This window comes from Urtica dioica, chromosome 10, assembly GCF_054948205.1.
Source record: "Urtica dioica subsp. dioica isolate 48M chromosome 10, U.dioica_male_clone48M_v1_H2, whole genome shotgun sequence".
Taxonomy (NCBI): Eukaryota; Viridiplantae; Streptophyta; class Magnoliopsida; order Rosales; family Urticaceae; genus Urtica; species Urtica dioica.
The window spans coordinates 981613-1006870 of record NC_142765.1 but is presented as its reverse complement, the minus strand read 5'-3'; the positions used below and the strand labels follow the sequence as shown (position 1 = coordinate 1006870).

General features: G+C 36.5%; 2 protein-coding genes across 2 annotated transcripts; one reads left to right on the top strand and one right to left on the bottom strand.

Moving 5' to 3' along the window:
* Positions 1–5683: 5683 nt before the first annotated feature.
* On the top strand, positions 5684–6401 carry LOC149382864 (putative disease resistance RPP13-like protein 1). Its single transcript, XM_089628854.1, has 2 exons — positions 5684–5705; positions 5776–6401. The coding sequence occupies exons 1-2, from the start codon at positions 5684–5686 to the stop codon at positions 6399–6401; spliced, it is 648 nt and encodes a 215-aa protein (XP_089484980.1).
* A 7559-nt stretch (positions 6402–13960) lies between these two features.
* Positions 13961–23373, bottom strand: LOC149382863 (putative disease resistance RPP13-like protein 1). Its single transcript, XM_089628216.1, has 16 exons — positions 23031–23373; positions 19609–22832; positions 19415–19479; positions 19107–19177; positions 18903–18978; positions 18620–18822; positions 18381–18554; positions 17959–18082; positions 17757–17863; positions 17437–17663; positions 15895–16135; positions 15666–15803; positions 15231–15312; positions 14864–15135; positions 14684–14783; positions 13961–14493 (listed from the first exon to the last, which is right to left on the bottom strand). The coding sequence occupies exon 2, from the start codon at positions 22824–22826 to the stop codon at positions 19623–19625; it is 3204 nt and encodes a 1067-aa protein (XP_089484342.1). The 5' UTR covers positions 22827–22832; positions 23031–23373; the 3' UTR covers positions 13961–14493; positions 14684–14783; positions 14864–15135; positions 15231–15312; positions 15666–15803; positions 15895–16135; positions 17437–17663; positions 17757–17863; positions 17959–18082; positions 18381–18554; positions 18620–18822; positions 18903–18978; positions 19107–19177; positions 19415–19479; positions 19609–19622.
* Positions 23374–25258: the final 1885 nt, after the last annotated feature.

Here is a 25258-nt window from a genome sequence, read left to right as displayed (position 1 = left end):
GTTTGTTTTTTTTTCTATAGAGCACCCTATTTCTTTTCTTCCAGACTCTCTCACGATCTATCTCCCACCTATTCATCTCTATCCCACTTTGTCTTTCCCTCAAAACAATAACCACCCGTTTTCAAAACCTCTCCTATTTAGGAGTGTTAGGAGTGAACTTTTCTTCAATTAGAGAGGTAATTTTGTGGTCTTGGTGCTTTCATACTCTTCTTTGTTCTTATGATTTAATACTGTTTATGGAGAAGAAAAGAATAGGCTGAAGGTTTATGAAATAAGTTTCGAGCAGTGACAAAGTCAATTTTTGTTAAAATAGCTATGAATGTTTTTTAAGCTAATATTTTTACAGCGTCTACTTCCATATGTTTTTCAGTCGTGGTTTAAATTTTATAATTTTTAAAGCTATGAATATTATTTTATGAGTTTTATCCAAACAGTGCATACACTGATTTTTCCGGTTCGCCAAATTTTGAAAAAAAACGTTCTTGGTTTAAATATCTCTAAATTTCTTTTTAATCTAAAACTTTAATATGAGATTCATTTATATGATATCATTTTGTGATCTAAGTTTTAGAATTTTTTTTGGATGCACAAAGAATATTTTCGGATTTATTTTCGAGCAGCGCGCAGACTCGTTTTAAATCAGTCCTCTAAAAAAAAGAGCGACTTTTTGTGTTTTAAGCCTCTAATATTTTATTTAATGTTCCAAACCAATTTCGACCACGTCACTTCAGGAGAAAATGTTCAAAATATTTTTGACCTCTTATAGTAATTTTTCCAGTTTTGTTTTCAAAGTTTTATTTTTCCCGAGCCCAAGGGTATTTAAGTGATTTTTTCTTTCAGCTGCAATCAAGAAAATTTGCAGAATCCTAGTAGTGTATTAAATGTTATAATTAGCATAAAGTTAACTATCGATTCATTCGATTAGGTTCTGAGTTATTTAAAGCGTCTGTTTCCGTCAAGGATCTATGATCGTAACTTCCGATTTACAGGTGAGAATAATCTCACTGCAACACAGATTAGTTCAAAATAAAATACGATAAGTATATGATCTGAATTAGTTAATAATATTTTTTTATTGTTATTATGTGATTGTTGACATATGTGTGATATGATATGATTTGATAAATTATGAATGATATGTTATGGATGCAGAGTTTATGATATGATATGGTATAGTATGTAATTATGTAATGATATGATATGGTATGGTATGATAAATTATGAAGGATATGTTATGATATGTTGAGTTTATGATATGATATGGTATGGTATGCTATGTGATGATATGATATGGTATGATATGTTATGTGATGATATGTTATAAATTAGAATACTTATATCATGTTCTTTTTCTAGTCATCTTATCATGTTTATTGTATGTCATACGTCATTCGTGCATGTAACGAAAAAAAAAAGTGAAAAGATAAAGATAAGCAAGGGAGTCGTACCGCCTCGAGCTATGGAGGTCTTAAGGAGAATTTCTCGAGCCGACTTATGGGCCCAAATGGGGAAATTTCTCGGGCCGAGGCCCTAATAAATTTATAAGATAGAGCGAAGTGTGGGACCTTGCAACCCCATATCTTCGTCTCTAAAGTGTGCACTGAAATAGGTACGACTACCCTAGGGGCACCCCGAATTAAAAGTTGATAGAATCAAGAAAAAGAAAGATCAAGTCACCGTTTAGTTTTAAAATACTAATAACCGGTTCATGTATTGTATTACTCTTTTTTTTGTGAACTTTATATTATTCTCGCTGAGCGTAAGCTCATCTCTTCGAAAAAAAAAATATACGTCTGTGTTGTAGGTAAACAACTTGCAAGGAACTGAGCAGGGCGGACTAGCGGCGTCGATAGCGAGAGGGTTGGGTCATGGTTTCCATTCACGAAATAAGTCTTCCGCTACGAGTTTTTAAGAAATAATTTTTAAAGGTTTTTATTTTCATTTATTTCGAAGTTTCAAAGAGTTTAATATTTTTTGTTGAGATTTAGATTATGGATTATGTTTTAGTACGTTTGCTGTTATGTTTTGTTTCAAATTTGTATTTCAATTTTGGTTAAATACTTCTCATGAAATGTTCGATATGCAATTTTCATATTTTTTTAAAAATACTTTTGTTTCTTTTTAAGATCTTTAAAATTTTAGTTCTCCTTGATTCGATGTGTTTTAAAAAAAAATATTCCTCCAAGTTTTCTAAAGAATTTTCTAAAGTTTAAAAAGCAAGATAAGTAAGACGGTACGAAAAGTCGGGTCGTTACAGTTCCTTCTGGTCACAATAGTTTTGGTCAATGATAATTGGGTTGCTAACATTTCTCATTAATAAGTTTTGAAATATTATGTTCTTCGCATATCCAGAACCTCCCTGAAAATAAAAAGTGACATTTAATAAAATGATCCTTTTTGGTTATAAATAAAATTTAATTTGTAGACATATTATTTGTGTACCGGCCAAGTCTTAATTCTCACTCCATTGGTGGTTCCTGTGAATTTGACTCTATTCACAAACACGTTCGAAACTTCAGCTTCTGAATTCCCAGCTCCTAAGCTTCCAATGCTGGATAATTTATCAATTATTAATAACCAAGATGTCAGTAAATTTGACAAAACCCCCAAATTACCTACACACGCATACACATACACTTCCATCAATCCCCTAAAAAAAGCTCTTGATCGCCAAATTCGCCATTCGATTTCTGTCGTGGCCTCCATCGATCGCCCCGTCCTTCATGGCGGCTCCGGCGCAGAAACCTCGGTAATCTAATTCGAGTCCAAAAATGGCTGTGGCAATTGGAATCCAGAGAAGAATCCATGACAGTCTCAGAGAACCAAAATCTGAGCTTGAACGCTGAGGAAAAATCAGTGAAGTTTTGGACTTCATCTCTAAATTTGCTTTCGAATCCACAATAATTTAGTCACGGTCGTTGTCGTCATCCGTGGCGGCTCCAGAAAGGTCGTGGTCTGGAATCGAGCTCGAAGAAGCTCTGAATCCGTAGCAGCCATCTCCGTCGTCCTTGTCGCTCTGGAGATTGTTGATATTGGTCGTTTATGACAATCGGAAGGTGGTTTCATCGTCAATCGTCATCACCACCATCTTCTTCTTCTTCTTCTTCTTCTTCTATTTTTTTTCTTTTGCTTTATCGAACAGTGGATTAAATTTACAAATAATTGGCTGCGTAGCCATCTTAAACACTAGCAATTTGGTTTTAGCCAACCTTTCAATAATTTCCTGTAAATAGCCATATTGCTTACGTGGCAGCTTATTAATTGAATTAGGTTTACACTTTTGCCCTTATTTAATTCGGCAGATTTTTTTATTTAGGCAGTTTGTTTTTTTCCAAATTTCGAATCAAATAATGAAACCGAATAGGGAAGTTTTCAAATTTGAAATTTCCTGCAGATTTTGAAAGTTTCCAGCGCATTTATTGTTATGTATTTGGAAGTTTTCAGCGTTGACTTTAGTTAATTAGTTTCTATTTTTGTGGTAATTCATTACGGATAAAATCTGTAAATATATTCTTCATTTATTGATATTATTTTGTCTTCCATATAACGTCCAAAATATTTCCAATTTTTTTTCAGTTTTATTTACATGAAAATACTGTAAATAAACTTTGTATTTACAATGAATATACTGTAAATATGCTTTTTATTTACACGGATATACTGTAAATATGCTTTGTATTTACACGGATATACTGTAAATATGCTTTGTATTTACACGGATATACTGTAAATATGCTTTGTATTTACACAAATATATACCATCCGAACAAAAACGAATCATCCTATTCTGTACAACCAAATAACCATTGAAACTTGTCTTCCTCGTCACGCAAATCACCGACCCATCTTCCTTTGGTGTCGGAGCCTTCTCGCAGGCTTTTGCAATCCCGACAATGTAACAACCTCGAATCATGGTGGCCAGACTTTTGCTCCGCGAGAACTCAGGACCGGCGTCAGATCCCGATCCCCCTTCGCTCCGACTTCGGTGATGCCTCATTAACAGTTTTCTTTTTAAATCAGTCCAAAAACAAACATTTTTTCAGAAAATACCGAGCAAAAATGGTAGAATCGCCATTTTAGGAAAAAAAAAATTGTAACAGAAACTCGGGAAAATACCTTGAACTTGTTCTCTGAAAATTTCCGACGCCTTCTTCTTTCGATAACTGCAGAAAAAATGGTGGGGTTTTCTTGAATATTCATCGAAGATGGTGATTGACCTTCGGGATTCTTCTTCTTCGTCGTGTGTTTTGGGGCCGAGAAATGAGCAATTTTTTTTTCTTTTTTTTTTCAGCGGTGAGATTGTGAGAGAGAGAGAGGTTTTGGTTATCTCATTAAAGTCTTTTAATTTCCTTACCTTGAATAGCGGGAGCAATTACTGACATTAATAACTAGTTATTATCCGTATATTTGTTTTAAATGTTTTTATTTTCAGTATGTAAATGGGCGGGAACAGTTGAGGTCATTTTGGTATTTTTGTTATACTGTAAATAAATGGGTGTGGCTATTAACCGGAAATTAACCAAATGATGGCAAAATCCAAAATCCAAAATAGCTATATAACCCTTAAATTTATTGAAAGTATGATTAAATATTTTGACAAGCATTTTCTTTAGAAAGTATGATTAAATATTTTGACACGCATTTTCTTCTTCTTCTTTCGTTTTCGGTTTCGAGTATTTTTGTTAAACATTAGATTAAATTTTTTGAAAGCGGGATTAAATATTTTGACATCTTCTTCTTCTTTTTCTACGTCTGGTTTATAAAAGAGTAGATTTAATATTTTGAAAGCAGGATTAAATTGTTTGACATCTTCTTCATCTGGTTTATCGAATAGTGGAATAATGCAGAAAGTGCAGTAGATTAAAATTTTGGAAACTTAATAATTAAGGGTATATTAGTACTTTTACATTATAATGATTTATATTCACTAACTTATGAAACTTTGACTATTGTGCTAAAAACAAAATTTGAAATGGCTAGTTCATACAAAAAAAAAAAAATCTTTTTATTTAATAATATTCTAAACGATATATTTCTGTGGTATTGGCTATTGGGTCCAATAATTAATTTTGGACTGGTTTTTTTGCCGTTTATATGCAAGATTTCAGATTCTCTTTTGATTTGCATACGAAGACGCAAAAAAATGTAATTGATTTTTGCTGAAATTCTCTCGTCATCAGCCATATGCTGACGCAAAATTGCAAACAAAACTATTGTTTTTATTGTAAAAAAAAAAAAAAAAAAAAAAAAAAAAAAAAAAAAAAAAGACAAAAGTAGTTTTAGAATATAATAAGAAATTTGAGACAAGCGTTTTATATATAATGACAAAAAGTTTAGTGGAGATGATTTGTATCTAATCATACTTGCTCCCCCACTAGCATATTAATTATAACAAGCTATGCGACAAAATTTTAAAACAATAAGTAAAGAACTCATCTAAACTTTGTTGACCTCCACTTGATCAATCTTTTATCTAAGCTCCCATAAGTGCTTTTGTCTGATTTTCTTTTGGAGAGATCAAGAAATCATCTTCTACAGAGCAACGTTATTTTCCTGGTGAGTATATTCTTTTATTAATTTTAATTTTTTTGCTATAATAACTTGTGAGCAAGCAACAGTGAAAACACGGATAAATAATTCTATGAAATATGGTCTTACTGTAATTGTATGTTGTATTCGTTAGATGAGTGAGAATCTTGACCTGGGTGAGTGATAGATATGGATGAGTTGGTTGGAGGAGCGTTGCTTTCTTCTTTTCTTCAAGTCTTGTTCCAGAGGTTGGCTCCAAAAGGCATCTCGGCCATGATGTTCTGTGGAAACCAATACCAATTGAGGATGTTTTGCGAGAAGTGAGGAGTGTGGTCAAATCGGTAACGAGGCTGGTCAACGATGCGGAGGAGAAGCAGATCTCGGACGGTGATGTCAGAGATTGGATTGACGACCTCAATGACGTGGTGTACCGCGCTGATGACTTGCTCGATTCTATCAACACCGAAGCTCTAAGGATAAAGATGGAACCTGACCAGCCTTCAAGTTTTAATATCATAACTAATTTTTTCACTACGCGATTTAATGACATGGTCGAGAATGAAGCCACAGAGATCCTTTGTAGATTCAAGAGTCTTATAGAGCAAAAGGATGATCTTGGTCTGAGAGACGGTTTTGGCAAAATACCTCCCTCTCAAAGTCTACCCACTCCTTTAGCCAAAGAATCCATTGTCTACGGAAGGAAGGGTGACAAAGAGGCTATCATTGACTTGTTGTTCTCATGTGATGATTATGAGGAAATACTATCCGTCATTCCGATTTTCGGAATGGGTGGTATCGGCAAAACCACCCTTGCTCAGCTCGTTTACGACGATGATAGAGTCAAAGATCATTTGATCTTAGAGCATGGGTGACGGTGTCAAATGATTTTGACATTGATAAGATTACAAAACTAATCTTGGAGAAGGTCACATCGGAAGAATGTCCTATTGGAGACTTTAGTGAGTCTCAACGGAAACTGATCGAGAGATGCCTTGGGAGGAAATAAATTTCTCATAGTTCTTGATGATGTTTGGAATGAGAATTATCAGCTTTGGGATTGCTTCAAGAGCTCTTTCATATCTGGAGAAGAAGGAAGTAAGATGATTGTGACGGCACGAAGTACAATTGTTTCCTCTGTTACAGCTATTGGCGCAACTATTACTTATCAATTGGCCGGTTTGTCACCTAAAGATTGCTAGTTGTTATTTTGTCTACATGCTCATGCACATCAAGATTTGCAAGCAATTGGAAGAGAGACCGTGACCAAGTCCAAAGGCCTTCCTTTAGCTATCAAATTTCTTGGTGGTCTATTACGCTCCAAAAGAAATCCAAGGAAATGGGAAATTATACTCAAAAGTGATGTGTGGAATGAGTTGTATAGCAAATAAAAAAATATTCTTCTCGTTTTATGGTTGAGTTATTGTCGTATGCCTACACATCCAAAACGATGCTTTTCTTATTGATCCATCTTTCCAAAAGGCTATGCATTTGAGAGAGAAAGGATAATCTTGCTATGGATGGCTGAAGGATTTTTGCAGAGTGAAAAGAAATCTTTTACGATGGAGGAAGTTGGAGAGGAGTATGTTGAAAACATAAATGGAGAAAGACAATGTCCATGCATAACCTTGGAAGGTCCATCATCCTTGGAAATTGCAACACTCTATTTCCCATGTATTTTTGTATAGTTCATAGATTAACTCTTCCTTGTTTCCATGTAATGTAATCATGTTTACTTATCTTCATTATATGTATAAATAGAGGTTTCACCTCTCATAACAAGTATGAAATATGAAAGATTCATTCTCCATATTCTCTCTAGCTTGAATTCATATTTCTACATGGTATCAGAGCTCAGAAATTCAATCACCATGAACACCTTCGAAAACCCATCCGCATTCAACACCACTTCACAAACTATGCCCACTCAGTCAAACCACGACTCATTCTCCTAACATATAACAAGTCACAAACTCAATGGTCACAACTTTCTACAGTAGTCTCAATCTGTACTCATGTTCATCTCGGGACGAAGTAAGGATGACTATCTCACTAGCGTAGCTACAGCTCCGAAGTGCGAAGATCCAGCGTTCAAAAGTTGGAAGGCTGAAAATAATATGGTGATGTCCTGACTTATAAACTCCATGCACCCCGAAATCGGGGAAACCTTCATTCTCTACTCCACATCGGTGGAAATCTGACAAGCAGCTAGAGAAATCTTCTCCAACTCCGAAGACGTGTCCGAGTTGTTTGAAACTGAGAACAATCTCCACGACCTACATCAAGGAGAGATGTCTGTTACTCATTTCTTCAGCTCGCTCACACATCTATGGCAGAAGATCGATCTCTACAAACATCACCAGTGGACCTGCCCTGAGGACTCGAAGTTCTACGCAGGATCGTGGAGACCAAGCGTGTGTTTAAATTGTTATCCGGACTCAACAAAGACCTCGACGAGGTCAGAGTTCGTATACTCAGTACAAAACCACTACCATCTCTCCGGGAAGCCTTCTCCGCGGTAAGACAAGAGGAAAGTAGGAGAAACTCATGCTCGGAGGAAATCTACCTTATACGAGCTCAAATCCGAGCTCATCCTCAGACTCATCCGCTCTCACCTCGCATGGAGATGAAGTCCTCGCAGCTCGCATCTCAATAGAGAAACCTCGCAAAGCTCGTCCCTACTGCGACCATTGCAGACGACCTGGTTATCTTCGAGAAACATGCTGGAAGTTGCATGGAAAACCAAGTTCGAAGTCGACTCAAAATACTAAAGATCCGAACTCAATCGGAAACTTGGTATCCACCTCGTTTGCTGCCTCAACTTCGACCTCGGACCCCTCTCCATTCAGCAACGAGCAGCTTGCCATGCTCCAGAGACTTATTCAACAAGTCCAACTCGGTGGTGAAAGCTCAGGCATTGGACCTCTAGGCAACTCCCCTAGAGCCCTTCATGTAAGTGCGGCGAATCCTTCAGCGTGGATTGTCGACTCCGGTGCCTCAGGCCACATGACTGGTAATCGAAGTCTATTCACGAATAACTTTATGTGTAATAGAAGCATATCAGTCACCATTGCAAACGAAGCCAAAACTCAAGTTATTGGCATTGGCACCGTGGTCTTGTCGAAGTCCATGAGGCTAGAGTCTGTGTTCTTTGTCCCTCAGCTACAGTGCAACCTCCTATCTGTACCAAGGATTTAAATCCCGGCGAATTTTCTGGATTTTCGCCGGGAAATTCGTTTCCGGTGGGTCAGCGGCCGACGACAGTGTGTTGTATCGTTTCGTCGTTTTTTGCCGAGCGAAATTCGTGGAAAAAGCAAGGTCAGGTATATATAGGGTGTATATATATATATATATATATATATATATATATATATATATTAGCTAGTGTCAGGTATATATAAGGTGTATATATATATATATATATATATATATATATATTTAAACGATATATACTTTATATATATATGAAAGCGTGTGTGTGTTTACCAAATATATATATATATATATATTACCTAATATATATATATATATATATATATATATATATATATATTTAAACGATATATACTTTATATATATATGAAAGCGTGTGTGTGTTTACCAAATATATATATATATATATATATATATATATATATATATATATATATATATATATATATATATATATAAAGGACAAGTATTTTAATAATAGACAATTCTAATAGATAATATCACACATTTATAAATTATATATATTAAATATTATTAATAGCACACATTTATAAAATAATATATATATATATATATATATATATATATACAATTTTCTATTAAAAAAGATTATATACATAATGTATTTTTTTTATATATGTTTAAAAATTGAAAAATATATGTATGTATTACATGTATATATTTTAAATATATTTTACCACATTTTTCCGTTCGGTTTTCCATCGGCACATCGGTTTTCCATGGAAAACGGCATTATACTTGCCCTTTTCCACATTTTTTCCATTCGATTTTCCATCGGCATGACGATTTTCCGTAAATCATGAGCCTCGAAACGGCAACAAAAACGGCATTTTTTTCCTTGATCTGTACACAAGATCAATAGAGATTCTAAGTGCCGAACTTTTTTTATGAAAGTTCATGTGTGTTTCAGGAACATGTCACGGGGAGACAGATTGGTAATGCCGAGCTGAGTACCGGACTCTATGTCATCAAGCAAAACCAACCCGTTATTTCTCTCCAGTGTCAAATGGTCCAAACTTCGCCCTAATACAAAGAGATCATGCTCAATCACTTTAGACTAGGACATCCAAATTTCATGTATCTCAAAAGACTGTTCCCATCCTTGTTTATCAATAAAAATATCAATTCCATTCAATGTGATATGTGTGAGTTCACTAAACATACCCGAAGTTCATATCGTCCAACCTCGTACAAACCATCTCGCCCCTTTGCCACAATTCACAATGATATATGGGGTCCCTAAAAAATTCTCAATATCACTGGAGTTCGATGGTTTCTTCTATTTGTTGACGACCACACTAGACTCAGTTGGATATACATGATGAAACAAATCAGAAACAGCCGAACTGTTCAAAATTTTCCACAAAATGGTCCTAACACAGTTCGATACCTCTATCCAAATCGTCCATACTGACAATGCTCGAGATTACTTCAACTCAGAGCTCAACAGTTTCTTTAAAAACCATGGAATAATTCACTCCAGCTCATGCGTTCACACCCCGCAACAAAATGGAATAGCCGAGCGGAAAAATCGGCATATTCTCAAGGTCACCCGAGCAATCATGTTCTCCTCCAATGTCTCATCCCACTTCTGGGGAGAAGCAGTCATCACAGCCACCTACCTCATAAACAGAATGTCATCTCACATTCTTGGTTACAAAATCCCAACTCAAGTTCTTCTCGAGACATACCCTCATTCTCGTCTCATTTCCACATTACCTGCAAAGGTATTCGGCTGCTCAGTCTTCACCCATTCATATAACCAAGGTAAACTAGAACCAAAATCCTTAAATGTATCTTCCTTGGTTATTCAACAACTCAGAAAGGCTATAAATGTTATGAACCCCGGTCTCAAAAGTTCTTAGTCTCTATGGATGTCTCATTTCATGAGCTGAGTCCTTACTTCGCCAATTCAGCTCGACAGGGGGAGAATACCGACAATGACTTCCCAAATTGGCTTATCATCAATCTGGTCTTTAGCTCGCCACCCATCCCAAATTCAACCTCTTCTCAGAGTCCGACCTCGTCTCCAATACCGACCTCTACCTCGAGACCGACCTCGACTTCGCCACTCATCCCAAGTTCGACCTCGTCTCCGAGTCTGTCTTCGACATCGAACTCGCCACTCATCCTAAGTTCGACCTCATCTCCAAGTTCGTCACCTGAAATACTCTATATACCCAGCTCGTCACAAACTCCCATCATTAGTTCACCAAATACTGAACCATCAGACTCCGGCCCACTGCGTCCTTACGAACTGACCCAGAGTCCAGTACAAGCTCGCGACCATGAAATCCCTCCAGACTTGAACCTCGATACTAATGAGCAAGGTAACACTTCATCTCCTGACTTACCTATTGCATTGAGAAAACCTACTCGATCATGTGGCCAATATAGAATGGAGGATTACGTGTACTATGGGAACCTTTCTGCGGGTTATCAGACCTACGTGGCGAAGCTGGATGAAGAGAAAGTGCCATAATCCATCGAGGGAGCTCTTCAGATTCAAGCATGACGAGATGTTAGTCATGCCGAGATTCAAGCCCTCGAACAGAATGAAACGTGGGACATCACCGAACTACCACCAGGCAAGCAAACTGTGGGATGTAGATGGCTCTTCACCATCAAACACAATCCAGACGGCACAGTGGAGAGGTTCAAAGCTCGTCTTGTCGCAAAAGGATACACTCAGGCATATGGCATCGATTATCAAGAGACATTCGCTCCAGTCGCGAAGTCCAACACCATCAAAATCATTCTTTCACTAGCATCCAACTTAGATTGGCCCCTCATTCACCTCGATGTGAAGAATGCCTTCCTGAATGGTGAACTGGAAGAGGAAGTCTACATGCAACTCCCACCAGGATTCGACAATGATCAAGGTGCCAACAAAGTATGCAAACTCAAAAAGTCACTATACGGGCTAAAGCAGTCTCCTCGAGCGTGGTTCAGAAAATTCACCAATGTGCTCAAGCGATGCGACTACAAGCAGAGTCAAGCAGACCTGACTTTTGCCTCAATTTTTTAAAATTAGACTATTTTGCCAAACTCAAACTTTAAATTGGCTAGATAGCTGCACCGCCCACATTAAGAATTTTTAATAAATGAACGTTTAAATGGAAAATTGTTTGTGATGTTTACTAAAATTGATGAGATAATCATATGACATTACGTCAAATTGATGAGTACTCAAACAAGTCAATGATTTAAAAAGGGAAAAAAAAAAAAAATCTTTGATTATAAAAAAAAATGTCAGTTCACATACACACCATACTGTTACCACAGTGAAATTTCATTTTAATTTTCAAATGAAAAATATAATAATAAAGAGAAGTAATTTCATTTTAATAAATCGATAACACGAACACAAGGGTTAAAAGTTGCTGCGTGAAAGCTCAGAAATAATGAGTTGGAGGACGTCCTCATTTTCAGAGGAGCACTCTCAGATAGTCACGTGATCAAATCCTTCTACAATTCACTAGGCAGATCAATTCTATGTTAGAATATGAACTGTATCCCACCCAATCTGGAAATTAATATCATGCCTCTGTAATGGTAGAACCGGAGATTTTCACATTTGTATGAGGTTGAAGTGAATCCAATATTTCTCTCACTATTTGAAGTGCAGCCATATTCACCACTCCATATCAAACACAAAACCGTAATTCCCTTCTTATTCTTTAAATTAGCCTCCAAAGCCTCGATTGCATCTCCCACATTTTCAATACTCGAAATTTCAAGTCTTCCCTTAAAAGGTTGAACTTGTTTCACTACTTTAATTTTATTGCACGTATCTCCATCGCCAACAACTATTTTACTCAATGCCACCAAAGCCTTCATATTTTGTATGTGGCAGTTCATTTCTTTTAGAGGTGTTCCATAAATATCCAGATGCCGCAAATTGATAGCCTTTCCATGTTATGGAAGTGATCTTCCTCAAAAACTGTTCGATCACCCGAGTGACAGCTTTGATCTGAGAGAAGACGTTGAACGGAGTGTTTCCAGCGGACACCATAGCTCTAGCGCGAGGTGGAGGAACACAATCTCCAGGATTGGAGCCCGGGGATGACGATAGACGGAGTCAGGGCTGAGATTTAGAAATATCGTCGGATAAGGCTCTGAAAAATTAAACCTTGAAGATGAAAAAGAAGAATACCTTGAAGCTCTGAAAAGCTGAGGTAGCAAAAGAGGAGGCTATATAGCTCATGATGGTGATGATGAAGATGACCATGGAAAATCTATCAATAAAAAGATTAAATGATGAGTGAGAATAATTTGAAATTTGCACATGTGACACGAATGTAAATACGTGACACAAATGCAATTTTGACAACTTTGTGATACAAATGCAAAAAACTGACGAATTTGTGACATTGACGCAAATTTCCCTAGTTTTTTCGCGGGTGCTCTCTTTTTTCGGGGACTGGTTTCGGTTGCGATATCGATATGAAGGCAAGAGATTGGTAGGAAGATTGAGAGAGAGCGAAAGTGGAGTTTTTCAAAGGGCCTTTGTGGAATGAGAAGACCAAGAGTTTGAAAGCTGGCGAGGAAAATGGCGGTGAGTCCTTTGAGATGGTAAAGCCAAAAGCCATACCTTTATGAAGTTGCTAATCTCTCTCTCCATTTTCTTTCTTTGCTATTGTTTTGGAGGATAAAATTAACTTGACAAAGGTTGCTTTTGTTTTGAATATATTTCTCTTTCTAATCAGGTACAGCTAATCATGTCAAATGAAATATTTTACTCAATGTCAGCAAAGACTTCATATTTTTTTATTTAGAAGTTCATTTCTTTTAGAGATGTTCAGTCAATATCCAGATGCCGCAAATTGATTAGTCTTTCCATGTTCTTTGGTAATGTCGTTAGATTAAGGCACATTGACAACAATAATGTCTGAGATTATAGAATCAGGTAATTCTATAATCTCAGAGTAGGATAAGTCCAAGTACCTCAGGTGTATAAAATAATTGATTGAATCAGAGATTGACTTGATTTTTGAATCATGAAAAAACAAGCACTAATCCGGCCTAGTTTATTTTTATTTTTTTTAATCAGAAATTTATAGCGATTCATAATGTAGTTGTAACTCTTTGCCTATAAACTGTTATCATCAAATGTTAGGTTGATCGTTTACAGAGACTAAACGGCAATAAAAAGTTAAGTACTTGTGAGCCATTGTTTTTTACTTGATCACAAAATGAATGTCAAAGAAAGGGACCACCCTTGATAGTCCTGAGATTAAATGACAACCCAGCGCCGAAATAAGTAATATTGAAACATATTCTTAAATAAAGAAGAACCTCCTGGTTCTTTCAATCCGTACAATATATTTTCGGGTCCTGAGAGAAAGATAAATCTGTGATCATTCCATTGTAGTCGGGTCAGCATCGTCATCATCAATATGGACTTATTTATTATAAAAAAAAAATGATATTATGTGAGACATTGAGCACATCCCAACTAGGTTGGCACCCACTCAACATTTCATCATTGATTATATATTGTAATTATCTTTTTGGTCCTGAGTTAGAACCATGATTCCATTGTTCTTCCTCAAGGCTTTCATTTTCTGTGTTTGGCGCTTCGGCTTCTTCCAATTCCATTTGCCCCGAGGATTGAGCTGATTCCATATACAACTCCTTTAATCCAAATGATCGCACGAGTTGGAATCTCGACGGCTTTTTCTTCCGTCAGTTCCGTTCCAAGCCATTTTTGGCTCCAGCTAAATGATGTCTCTGATAATGACCAAAGATATATATGAGTAAATGGAGTTAAAGAGAGGATAATATACAAGTTTAATGTGACATTATTATGTATGCTAATTAATTATACAAGCTAGAATATACAAACACAAGATTCTCTTTTCTTTCAAAATCGAGATTGAATCAAGATCAAGCAGGGTCCATAGAGATAAAACGCACTCACCAGGGAAGCTATGTTTTGCTATGCAGATTGCAGTATCTCTGAATAAGCGCCTCGACTTTGGCTTCTTCTTCTGATCCAAATTGTCTGAATACGCCATCAACTTTACATGTAATCCAAGAGAGCGATTAACTACAAAGAAGATGCTCAAATGCTCATAGACCATGTTAAGAAAGGTCATACCTGAGATGAGGCATTAGGTATTTAGTGGAATCGGCATAGAAGTTTAAATCTCGACAGCTTTCTTCCATGAACAAGTTTTTGAGCTGCTTTTGGGTCCAACTACTTGATCATCACCAAAGGTAAGAGAGTGAATGGAATTCAAGTTGAGAAAAATATATACTTGCAGTTCACATCACAACATTATTCTCAATCGGCACATATCTGTATTCTCTTGTGTCCACTCCAAAGCTCTCAACCACTTCTGGAATTTGTTGATAAATCTCACATATCCTCTGCAAAGTGATTACCCATTTGACACAACTCCGAAATGAAGGTCTCTTGGATATGCCAAATATAAGACCGACGAGTTAAATTTCATGTAGTTTACCTTTGGAGAGCGGTTTTGTGAACCAATGAGGGAAATGTGAAGCGGATGGATAAAGAGTGATTGAATAGCCTTCTTTGGAAATCTGATCAGAAACCCGAAAATCCAATTTCTCATTTCCAAATTTATGACATAAGGACAGTAACAAGATCTGTAAGTTGTACAACCCAAAGCTCATTTTTCAATAATCCAAGAGTAAGATCATTAGTTCCAATACCTCAGGCAAGAGTGAATGGAATTAAAGACGAGAAAATACAAGTTGAATATACCATTATGTACGCTAATTTACTAGATCAGCAAGAATACACAAACACAAGATTCTCTCTTTTTTCAAGAACAAGATTGAATCGATATAAAACAGGGTCCTCGAAGAAATTAAATTATTTCCGTAGGCTCTTTACTAAGCTATCATAGCTAAACTAAACATAGAACCCTTACCAGTTCAGCAATGTTCTTCTAGAAAAGGTGGTGTCTCAATTGCTTCCAAAGAAGACAGCTAACAGAAAGTTTGAGGAAAGCTTTAGTTTCTTCCACATGGTCGGATCCAAGGATTGGACTACTGGTTGATAATATGACCTTCAAAAACAATTGATAATAAGTCAATGAAACAATGTGATCCGACAACCAGAACATTAGCTTTGAAAAAAAAAAAAAAAAAAAAAGTTACCTCCTTTAGTGAATTCACGGGCAAGTCATGATACGAGGCTCTATTTTGATCTTAGAATATGTGTGTGAAAGCCTCCTCGCCAGTCTCCAATTTTTTCTTACCCACCTTTGTACAATGATTTCGTGTACACAATAATATAAGACCAATTCAGTGGGGAAATCAGTGGGGAAGTTTGAATCTTGACAGCGTTCTTCAACCAATTCCATTCCAAGCCACTTTTGGCTCCAAATAAATGATGTTACTGATCATGACCAAAGATATATAAGAGTGTATGGAATTAAGGAGACGAGAAAATGCAAGATGAATATGAGATTAATTATATGTAAGCTAATCACCTTTATCAGCGAGAATATACAAACACTCAAAAGGGCAGCAGCTATGTACTTATGCCAAAGAAAGTACTAAGAGCGATGTATAGCATCAACTTGAGTTAATTATTATAAGAAGAAAAAAGTCCGTCCGAAAAATCTATATGAAACAGAAAATAAATAACATACCATATCATATTTTATAAGGAAAAAAAAAAATTATCACTATACCTTTATTAAAATAATGAATGGAACATCGAATCATCCATTCCTATCAGTTTAATGGTTTTCAACATTAAGAAATGTTTTTTCTTTTAAAACGTACCGCATAACTAATTGTTAGTTGTTACTATACAAGACAAAAAAAAAAAAAAGAAAAAAAATATTGAGTTGCAATTTTTTCTGTTCGGTAAATAAATGATAACGAGTAAATCAGTAGGTAAATGTCAAAACACAATTTTCAATAGAAACGCCTTAACTACAATAACTTGGGAAGAAACAATTTGCTTAGTCAAACCTCATTATATATAATACGCATTTTGATAGAATCGTTTGAATGATGATTTGTCTTTATTATCTAATCCTAAAAATTCAACAACGTTGAACGCTCTCAATAAATGTAATACATACGAAACTGTCCATATAATTTTTAATTCAAGAATAGCATAATGATGATCAATGACTAAATAATCACTATACCAATGCCATGCATGCATGCAATGCAACACGCACACGGATATAGTATAGTCCCAAGCCTATTTGGTTGACGATCATCTCTTATTACGCTTTGATGATTGATCCTAGGATTTGCCTAACTCCGAACCTCACGTTGCTAGGTGTTGCGAAATTGAGTTTGAATCTCGACAGCATTCTTCCATCAGTTCCGTTCTGATGCACTTTTGGCTCCAAATAAATGATGTTACTGATCATGACCAAAGATACATAAGAGTGTATGGAATTTAACGGATGAGAAAATACAAGTGGAACGTCAGAATACCATGTACTAAAATTAACTATATCAGCAAGAATACAAAATCAATTACCAGGGTGGCAATGTACTTATGCCAAAGAAGTACTACGAGCGATGTAAAGCATCAACCTGAGATAATTTATTATGAAAAAAGTCTGTCCAAAAAAATCTATAAGAAAAGGAAAATATATAACATACCATGCCATACTTTATAAGAAAAATGAAAAAAAAAAAAAACAAACAAAAAAAAAACTATCATTTTACCTTTTAAGGAAATCTTGATAAACTTTCGACTTCAGGGATGTGGTGTCGGGTCAGCATCACTATCATCAAAGATCGTCGACGTCTGTCTCACCATTCTCTGTGTTCAGTGCTCCGGCTTCTGCCACGTGGCATGCTCGATCGATCAGAATTAAGGCGTACACAATCATCTTGATGCCTCTGCATCAACGCCGGGCTTTCTTCCTTCTACTTGTTCAGATTAGGCACCACTTCGTAAACAAACAAAATTACGACAATGATAATCACAATGATCATGTACCTGATAGATGATATGTTCAGAGACCATACGAAATCTTTCGTACCTGATAGATAGAGCTGAGACTTTATTTGCTATCCACCAAGGCAATTGGTGATGGCGACACCGATCAGAATCGTCTTTTTGCAAAAGAAAAGTATGCGGTGATGTTTTCTAAAAAAGATTAAAAAATAAACATTAAAAACCGTTGGGTAACCGACTTAACCGTTAAACATACAAGCTGTTCTAAATAAGCCAATGCACTTTACCTATGAACCAAAAGAGCAAAGACTATGGTATGTAAATGTTCAGACCATAAAAAAAACGACGGGCATCTCGTCGACAGTGCTGACTGAGTGTCGTCCAAGTGGCACTCTGTGAATGGCTGAACCTCTGTATGTTAAAGAGAGAATGATCCACAGTTATTACTCTGTATGTTCCTACAAATAGCTAGCCAAAATGAAGCACTTCTTTGTAAAACATCTACTTAAGATAAATTATAATTTGTATACAAAAAAAAAAATAGTAAGTTAAGAAGAGACCACAGAAATGAATAAAAATGACAAGGTGAAACATGGACCACAGCACGTTGTGAGCAAAAAAAAAAAGGACCACAGCACAGCATCATTGTCAAATCAATGAAGTATATGTTGTAAGAATACCATGAAAAGAAAAATAAAATGTAATTCACCTTCAAAGAAATGAGGATTAAGCTTGACCGGTTCGAAGCAATATGTTTTCCAGTCCCGAGAGAATGATCCCATTAATGCCTCCTCAGCAAAGCCTTCATCAAGATTTTCCTCCATTGGACACAAAATCTCGAGCCTTTGCATGAACTCGATCTGAATAAGCTGTCGTACTTTACCTTTTAGCCGATAAGTAATGATCATAAAACCTTGATGATATATATTTCCACAAAGGCCTACATACCTGATAAATCTCGGTACAGAACCAAGTCCACATGGCATTCTATGAGCCGCGAGGCATTTTAAATACAATCCACGAGGCTAATCGATGATAAGTCACCGATCATCAGAATCAAGACGCACACAATCATTTTGTTGCAGTAACAGCATGAAAGATTCAATCTTGACAGCTTTCTTCCATCAACAAGTTTTGGGTCCAACAACCACCTGATCATCACCAAAGATAAATAGTGATTAACAGAACTAAAGACTGGAAAATATATTTTACATTAAGATCCAGATGATACAATGATATTGCTGCTCTGATTGGCTGGGAATATACAGAGTGAACTCCTTGGCTACGAATTACGGCCTAAAATCTGTCTGAAGAGAAAACACCATATAAAACCATAAGTTTCTTTTCTTCTGTCCACACCTAATAGTTCACTATACTCGCTCACAATTCGAAAATTTCCTTGTAAAATAAATATCTATGTTCAAGATGGTCTTACTGTTTTCCTAATTTCAATCCTTCACTTCGTAACTTAAAATACCCTGTAAGTTTCTCAGCTTTATATGTAACCTGAACTTCAAAACAAAACTCAATCAATTCAACAAAAACACTTAAGTAAACCCATACTTGCTTCCAAAAACGACAATTGACGAGTCCAATTAAAATAATCACTATATACAGAAGATACCCAATTGATAAACCCAGTTCTTAAGCTCGCAAACCTAACATTTTACCATTCCCATCCTTCAATTCCCAGACCAAGCACGTCAAATGTAATTATAACAGTTCAAAATCAATTGCACAAACCTTATCGCTAATGGTGAGGATCGTCGACATCACGTGCTCGAAGGTTGACCTCAAGAACCATAACACTATGCAAAGGGACAACGAAGTAGTGTACGAATCATAACCAGCACTAGAGCGTCAGTAGTAGTAAGAGTAAAATGCACATAATTTATCAGAAAAATTAAAAAAATAATAATAATAAAAGAATAGTTTACCTTTAACGAAATTTTTATATATAGACTTTAGGGATGTGGGCAATCTTATGCCAATCTTGGCCTTTATCTTTCTCACACCGTTGCTTCAACAATGGATGGCAATCTCTGATATCTAAAACAGAGAGAGAAGCGGGCAAGCCTTGTTCGGGCAAACACTGAAGCTGACGGCACCACCGAATCCTCAACTTCTCAAGGTTGGTGAGTTGTTGAAAGGCCTCGCCGTTAAGGGCCAACAGATTGCTACTCTCATAGATACTAATCTCAGTCAGAGTGGTGGGGAGCAATATTCCATCACCAGGAAACGAATCCCCTTTCCAACCACTGATGCTCAACTCCTTAAGGTTGGTGAGTTGTTGAAAGGCCTCGCCGTTTAGGGCCAACAGATTGCTACATCTCTCGATCCCAATATAAGTCAGAGTGGTGGGGAGCAATATTCCATCACCAGGAAACGAATCCCCTTTCCAACCCCTGATAAATAAGTGTTTCAATGATGGGAGTCTGTGTAGGAGACTCTCCAAAAGCTTTTCGCAATCATATATCCAAAGCTCTTCTAGTTTAGAGAGAGAGTCGGGGTGTACATGACAAGCATCCGACGTGTTTGGTAAGCTCTTCAACTCCGGACATGCATATAACAATAGAATCCTCAGCCTGGGGAAAACTAGTGTGCCATCTCCACCAAATGACCACTCCTTCCACTCTGGCATATGACATATTGTTAATGTCTCTAAGGATCTGAAAGAGGTGCCACTAGTACTGCTGCCACCGTACAACTCATCACCCACACTCACCACGCTATCAAACCTCCTTATTACAAGCCCTTTGAGGCATGGCAATTGTCCCAATGAAGGAAAACGAAAACAGCTTTTACAATTCTCTAGGCGGATCTTTACGATGTTAGAAAATGAATGATGTCCCACCCAATCTGGAAATATCGTGCCTCTGTAATACTTGATTTTGAGATTACTCACGTTTGTATGAGGCCGAAGTGATTCCAATATTTCTCTATCTCTCTCCGAACTATTTGCATCGCGGGCAGATCCACGACTCAATTCCAAAGTCAGATCCGTAATGCCCTTCTTATTCTTCAAATCAGCCTCCAAAGCCTCATTCGCATCACCCACATTTTCAATACTCGAAATCTCAAGTCTTCCCATGAAAGGCTGAACATGTTTCACTTCTTTAATATTATTCCCCCTATCTCCAAAACCAATGACTATTTTACTCAATGTCACCAAAGACTTCATATTTTTTATTTGGAAGTTCATTTCTTTTAGAGGTGTTTCAAAAATATCCAGATGCCGCAAATTGACAAGCATTTCCATGTTTTTGGGCAACGTATAAAGATTACGACACTCCGACAGCAGTAAGGTTTGCAAGTTATACAAACTACATATTGTAGCAGGCAACTCCTGAATCATATAGCTAGATAACTCCAAGTACCTCAAATGTATCAAACTCTTAATTGAATTAGAGATTGAATCACCTGTACCAAGCACTCTTAAGTACCTTCGCAATGTCGTAAAGGTTTTGTCAGGACAGTCTACATAGGACAGTTTATCTAATTCGATAAAGGTGCGCAAATACTTAGCCTTGCGTATAAGTCCAAAACTTGCATGCTTTGTGCTAAATGAGAGGTGTCGAGTATGACTTTGAAGGCTGTCCAAGTCATTTATTTTATCTACCCTGAAACAAAATCCACGGGATACGAACATGGCTAAATCATGAACAAGGTCGTGCATGAGGAAAATTGAGGCATCTTTACTTGACTTCTGAAACAATGACCTCGAAACAAGATCTTCCAAATACTCCTCTCCAACTTCCTCCATCGTCATAGCTTTCTTATCACTCTGCAAAAATCCTTCAGCCATCCACAACACGATTATCATGTCTCTCTTAAACTCATAGTCTTTTGGAAAGATTGAGCAATAAGAGAAACATCGTTTTAGATGTGTAGGCATACGGCGGTAACTCAACCACAAAGCGGGGAGGATGTTTTTTTCTTTACTATACAACTCATTCCACACATCACTTTCGAGAATGTTTTCCCAATTCTTTGGATTTCGTTCGGAACGTAATAAACCGCCAAGAGATTTGATAGCTAAAGGAAGGCCTTTGCACTTCTTCACTATCTCTCTTCCAATCGCTTGCAAATCTTGATGTGCATGAGCCTCTTCGTTGTTTATGAAAGCATGGCGTGAAAATAACAGCCAACAATCTTCGGGCGATAAATCAGTTAACTGGTAAGTAGTTGTCTTTCCAATTGCCATAAGAGAGGCTACTATTGTGCTTCGTGTTGTCACAATGATTTTACATCCTTCTGCTCCAGATTCAAAAGAGCTCTTCAAAGAGTCCCAAAGAATATAATTCTCATTCCAAACATCATCAAGAACCATAAGAAATTTCTTCCCTCTTAAGGAATCCCTTAGTTTCTGTTGAATCTCAAACAACTCTTCTGAACGACACTCTTGCGATAATGTGACCTTTTCCAAGATTAGTTTTGTAATCTTATAGATGTCGAAATCATCTGATACCGTCACCCATGCTCTTAGATCAAAATGATCATTGACCTTATCATCGTCATAAACGAGCTGAGCAAGGGTGGTTTTTCCAATACCACCCATCCCCACAATCGAAATGACTGATAGTTTTTCCTCACTACCATCGCCGGAGAGCAACAAGTCAACAATGACCTCTTTATCATCTTTCCTTCCGTAAACGCTAGATTCTTCAACCAACGGAGTGGGTGGCCTTTGATAAGAAGGGATTTCTCCAAGATCGTCTCTCAGACCAAGATTATCCTTTTGGTCTAAAAGACTCTTGAATCTACGAAGGATCTCCGTAGCTTCATTCTTGACCATGCTATCAAATCCAATAGTAGTGAACAAACCACTTGGGATACTCAAACAACAAGGCTGGTGAGGTTTCAGGTCACGCCTCTGAGCTTCACTGTTCATGGTAGCAACCAAGTCATCGGTGCGATACACCATGTCTTGGAGGTCATCCAGCCACTCCCTGACATTATCGTCAGTGATCAGCTTTTCCTCTGCATCGTCGACCAGCTTTGTCACTGACCTCACGATGTTCCTCAGATCACCCAAAACATCAACAACGGGCTGGTTTCCACGGAACAAGATGGCTGGGATCTCTTTCGGAGCCAACCTTTCAAACAAGACTTGAAGAAAAGAAGAAAGCAACGCTCCTCCAACTAACTCAGCCATGTCTAACTGCCAACAGATCAAGGGTTCTCTATTTTACAATATATATATATATATATAGAATCAAAAGTAAGACAACATTTATAGAGTAACTAATTTTTTATTCCAAAGTTGCCTTCTTATCAAACTACCAAAACAATAAAATAAAATTTATAGAACTATATATACAATATTTACAAATAAATAAAAAATAAACAAAAGACTCACATGGAGATGGGGTTGTTTTTCGGAAGATGATTTCTAGAATTCTCAGCAACGGAATTGTGAGCAAAGAGCAATGGAATTGTGAGCAAAGAATGGCAGTGGAGGAGGTCAACAAAGGCTATGCAGAATATTAGAGCAATGCAATGAGATGTTGATTTTTACTTTTGCTTTCTTGTCTTTTCCTTTCACGCGGAAACAATAATGCATGGGTTGTCGGCTGTCCACGTCATGTAGCTGGTGGAAATTAAAAAAACATCACTTCTTTTTTTCTTCTTTTATGGAGAAAAAAAAACATATCATTTCAGTGGTAGAGAATATGAAAGATGAGATACGAAAGATTAGTGTTTGGTTTTTGTTCCAAAAACTGTTTTTCACTTTTTGAGTTGAAAAAATTGAAAACAAAAAGTGAAAATGTGTTTGTTTTAATTTTTCGGAAAAAAATTTCAAAAAGTTTTGAAGTTGTTTTGTAAAAGAGTAAAGAAAACTGAAAACAAATAAAATGTGTTTTTGGAAAGAAATTTCTTCTCTTCTCTCCTCCTCTCCTCATCTTCTCTTTTCATTTCCTCAAAAACAAAAATGAAAACTGTACCAAACACCTTTTTCAGTTTTTTCACTTTCTCAAAAACAAAAATGAAAACTGTACCAAACAGCTTTTTGAAAACAACTCCAAAATAATTTTTCAATACAACTACAAAAATTAGGAAATAGAAAACAAAAACTTTTTGAGTTAACTACCAAACACTTAGGTTCTTCCAATTATCTTCTTTTCTTCTTTCACATTAAATCAAGGATTAGGTTCCAATTATCTTCTTATCTTCTTTCACATTAAATCAAGGATTGAAATGCTGATGGTCGATTTCGTGTCGATTTTCTCAAAAAACGGAAATTACGGTGATCGATGGGAATTGCGACGGAAAAAATGTGGAAATTTGCTTAAAAAAATGTCGACGGAAATTTCGATAAAACACGGAAATGCCGACGGAAATAATGTTGCGTAATTCTTAATATAACAAATAAATTAGTTTCAAACACACACATAATAAGTTTAAACTCCAAATTCAAGTCTCCAACACACGTAATAATTTCACATATCATAAAAAAAAACATAAACAAAAGGTCTAAAACACTTAATAGGTTCAAAAATAAAGATAAGTACAAAACACATACTAAGTTCAACATAGATAAAAAAAAAAACTCAATAGTAGGTTGACTCAATAGTAAGTTTAAAACACATTCTAACTTTAAAATCTAAGTCTCAAATATCAAATAAATTTGAATTATATTAAAAAAATAAAATTGAGAAAAACATATGTGAACCACACAACATAAATACACATCTTTCATTCAACAAGATTTTTCCAAAAAAATTAAAACAATTCGATTTCATCACAAATTCAAACTGTGGGCACAAAACAGTGGGAATAATACGGGAATTTCGGCGACATTCACAAAAAATGACGGAAAATTTGTTGATTTTGCACCGAATGCGTGGAAATAATGTGGGCACGGTCGAAATTCCTGGGAATGCCGACGAAAAAAATATGTGAAACCACAAATGTTCATTTTTGTGCCGGAATCCCAAAAATAACGAAATTTCCACGCAATTTCCCCGAAATACCCCGAAATTTTAAACATTGCGTTAAATTAAATGCGTCATTTTGAGCACCAAAAAAAAACATAATAGATGCGTCAAGGCATACACATGAGAGGTTTGATTATCAAATATTGTAGGAGCGCTGGTTCCTATTTGCTTTGTTTTTTTTTTTTAACTTTTCCTTCCACTGGGAAACCTGAACATGGATTCATTTTTTAGATGTCCTCTTCATTGTCTGATTTCAAATGACATTAAACCGAACATTGAAAACTATGTTTAACATCAACGTTAATTAGATAGATCATGGGAGCATATTTGAAGCACCTTCTGATATTATCCATCAGTACAAATTCCCGGTCCCGGGAGAGAATGATTAGAACTATGACTCTATCGTTGTCGGGCCATCATTAAGATTCTCGTCCGTCTTCCCATCTTCTACCTTTGCATCGACTTCCTTGAGCCTTCCATTCTCTGCCTCACCATTTTCTGAGTTCGTTGTTGCTTCGGCTTCTTCCAATTCCATATGCTCCGAGGATTGAGTACCCGCACATTATACCCTGTAATCCAAAATTAGAGCGATTACGATCATATGTTCATGTTCAAGACCATATATATGACATACCTGATAGAGCTCACT

Excerpts from the sequence above, each read along its gene's own strand:
- LOC149382864 (XM_089628854.1), top strand. The coding sequence starts at position 5,684 with ATGAGTGAGAATCTTGACCTGG. Across the intron at positions 5,706-5,775 it reads GAGTGAGAATCTTGACCTGG|AGGTTGGCTCCAAAAGGCAT; the intron begins GTGAGTGATAGA and ends GTCTTGTTCCAG.
- LOC149382863 (XM_089628216.1), bottom strand. The coding sequence starts at position 22,826 with ATGGCTGAGTTAGTTGGAGGAGCGTTGCTTTCTTCTTTTCTTCAAGTC.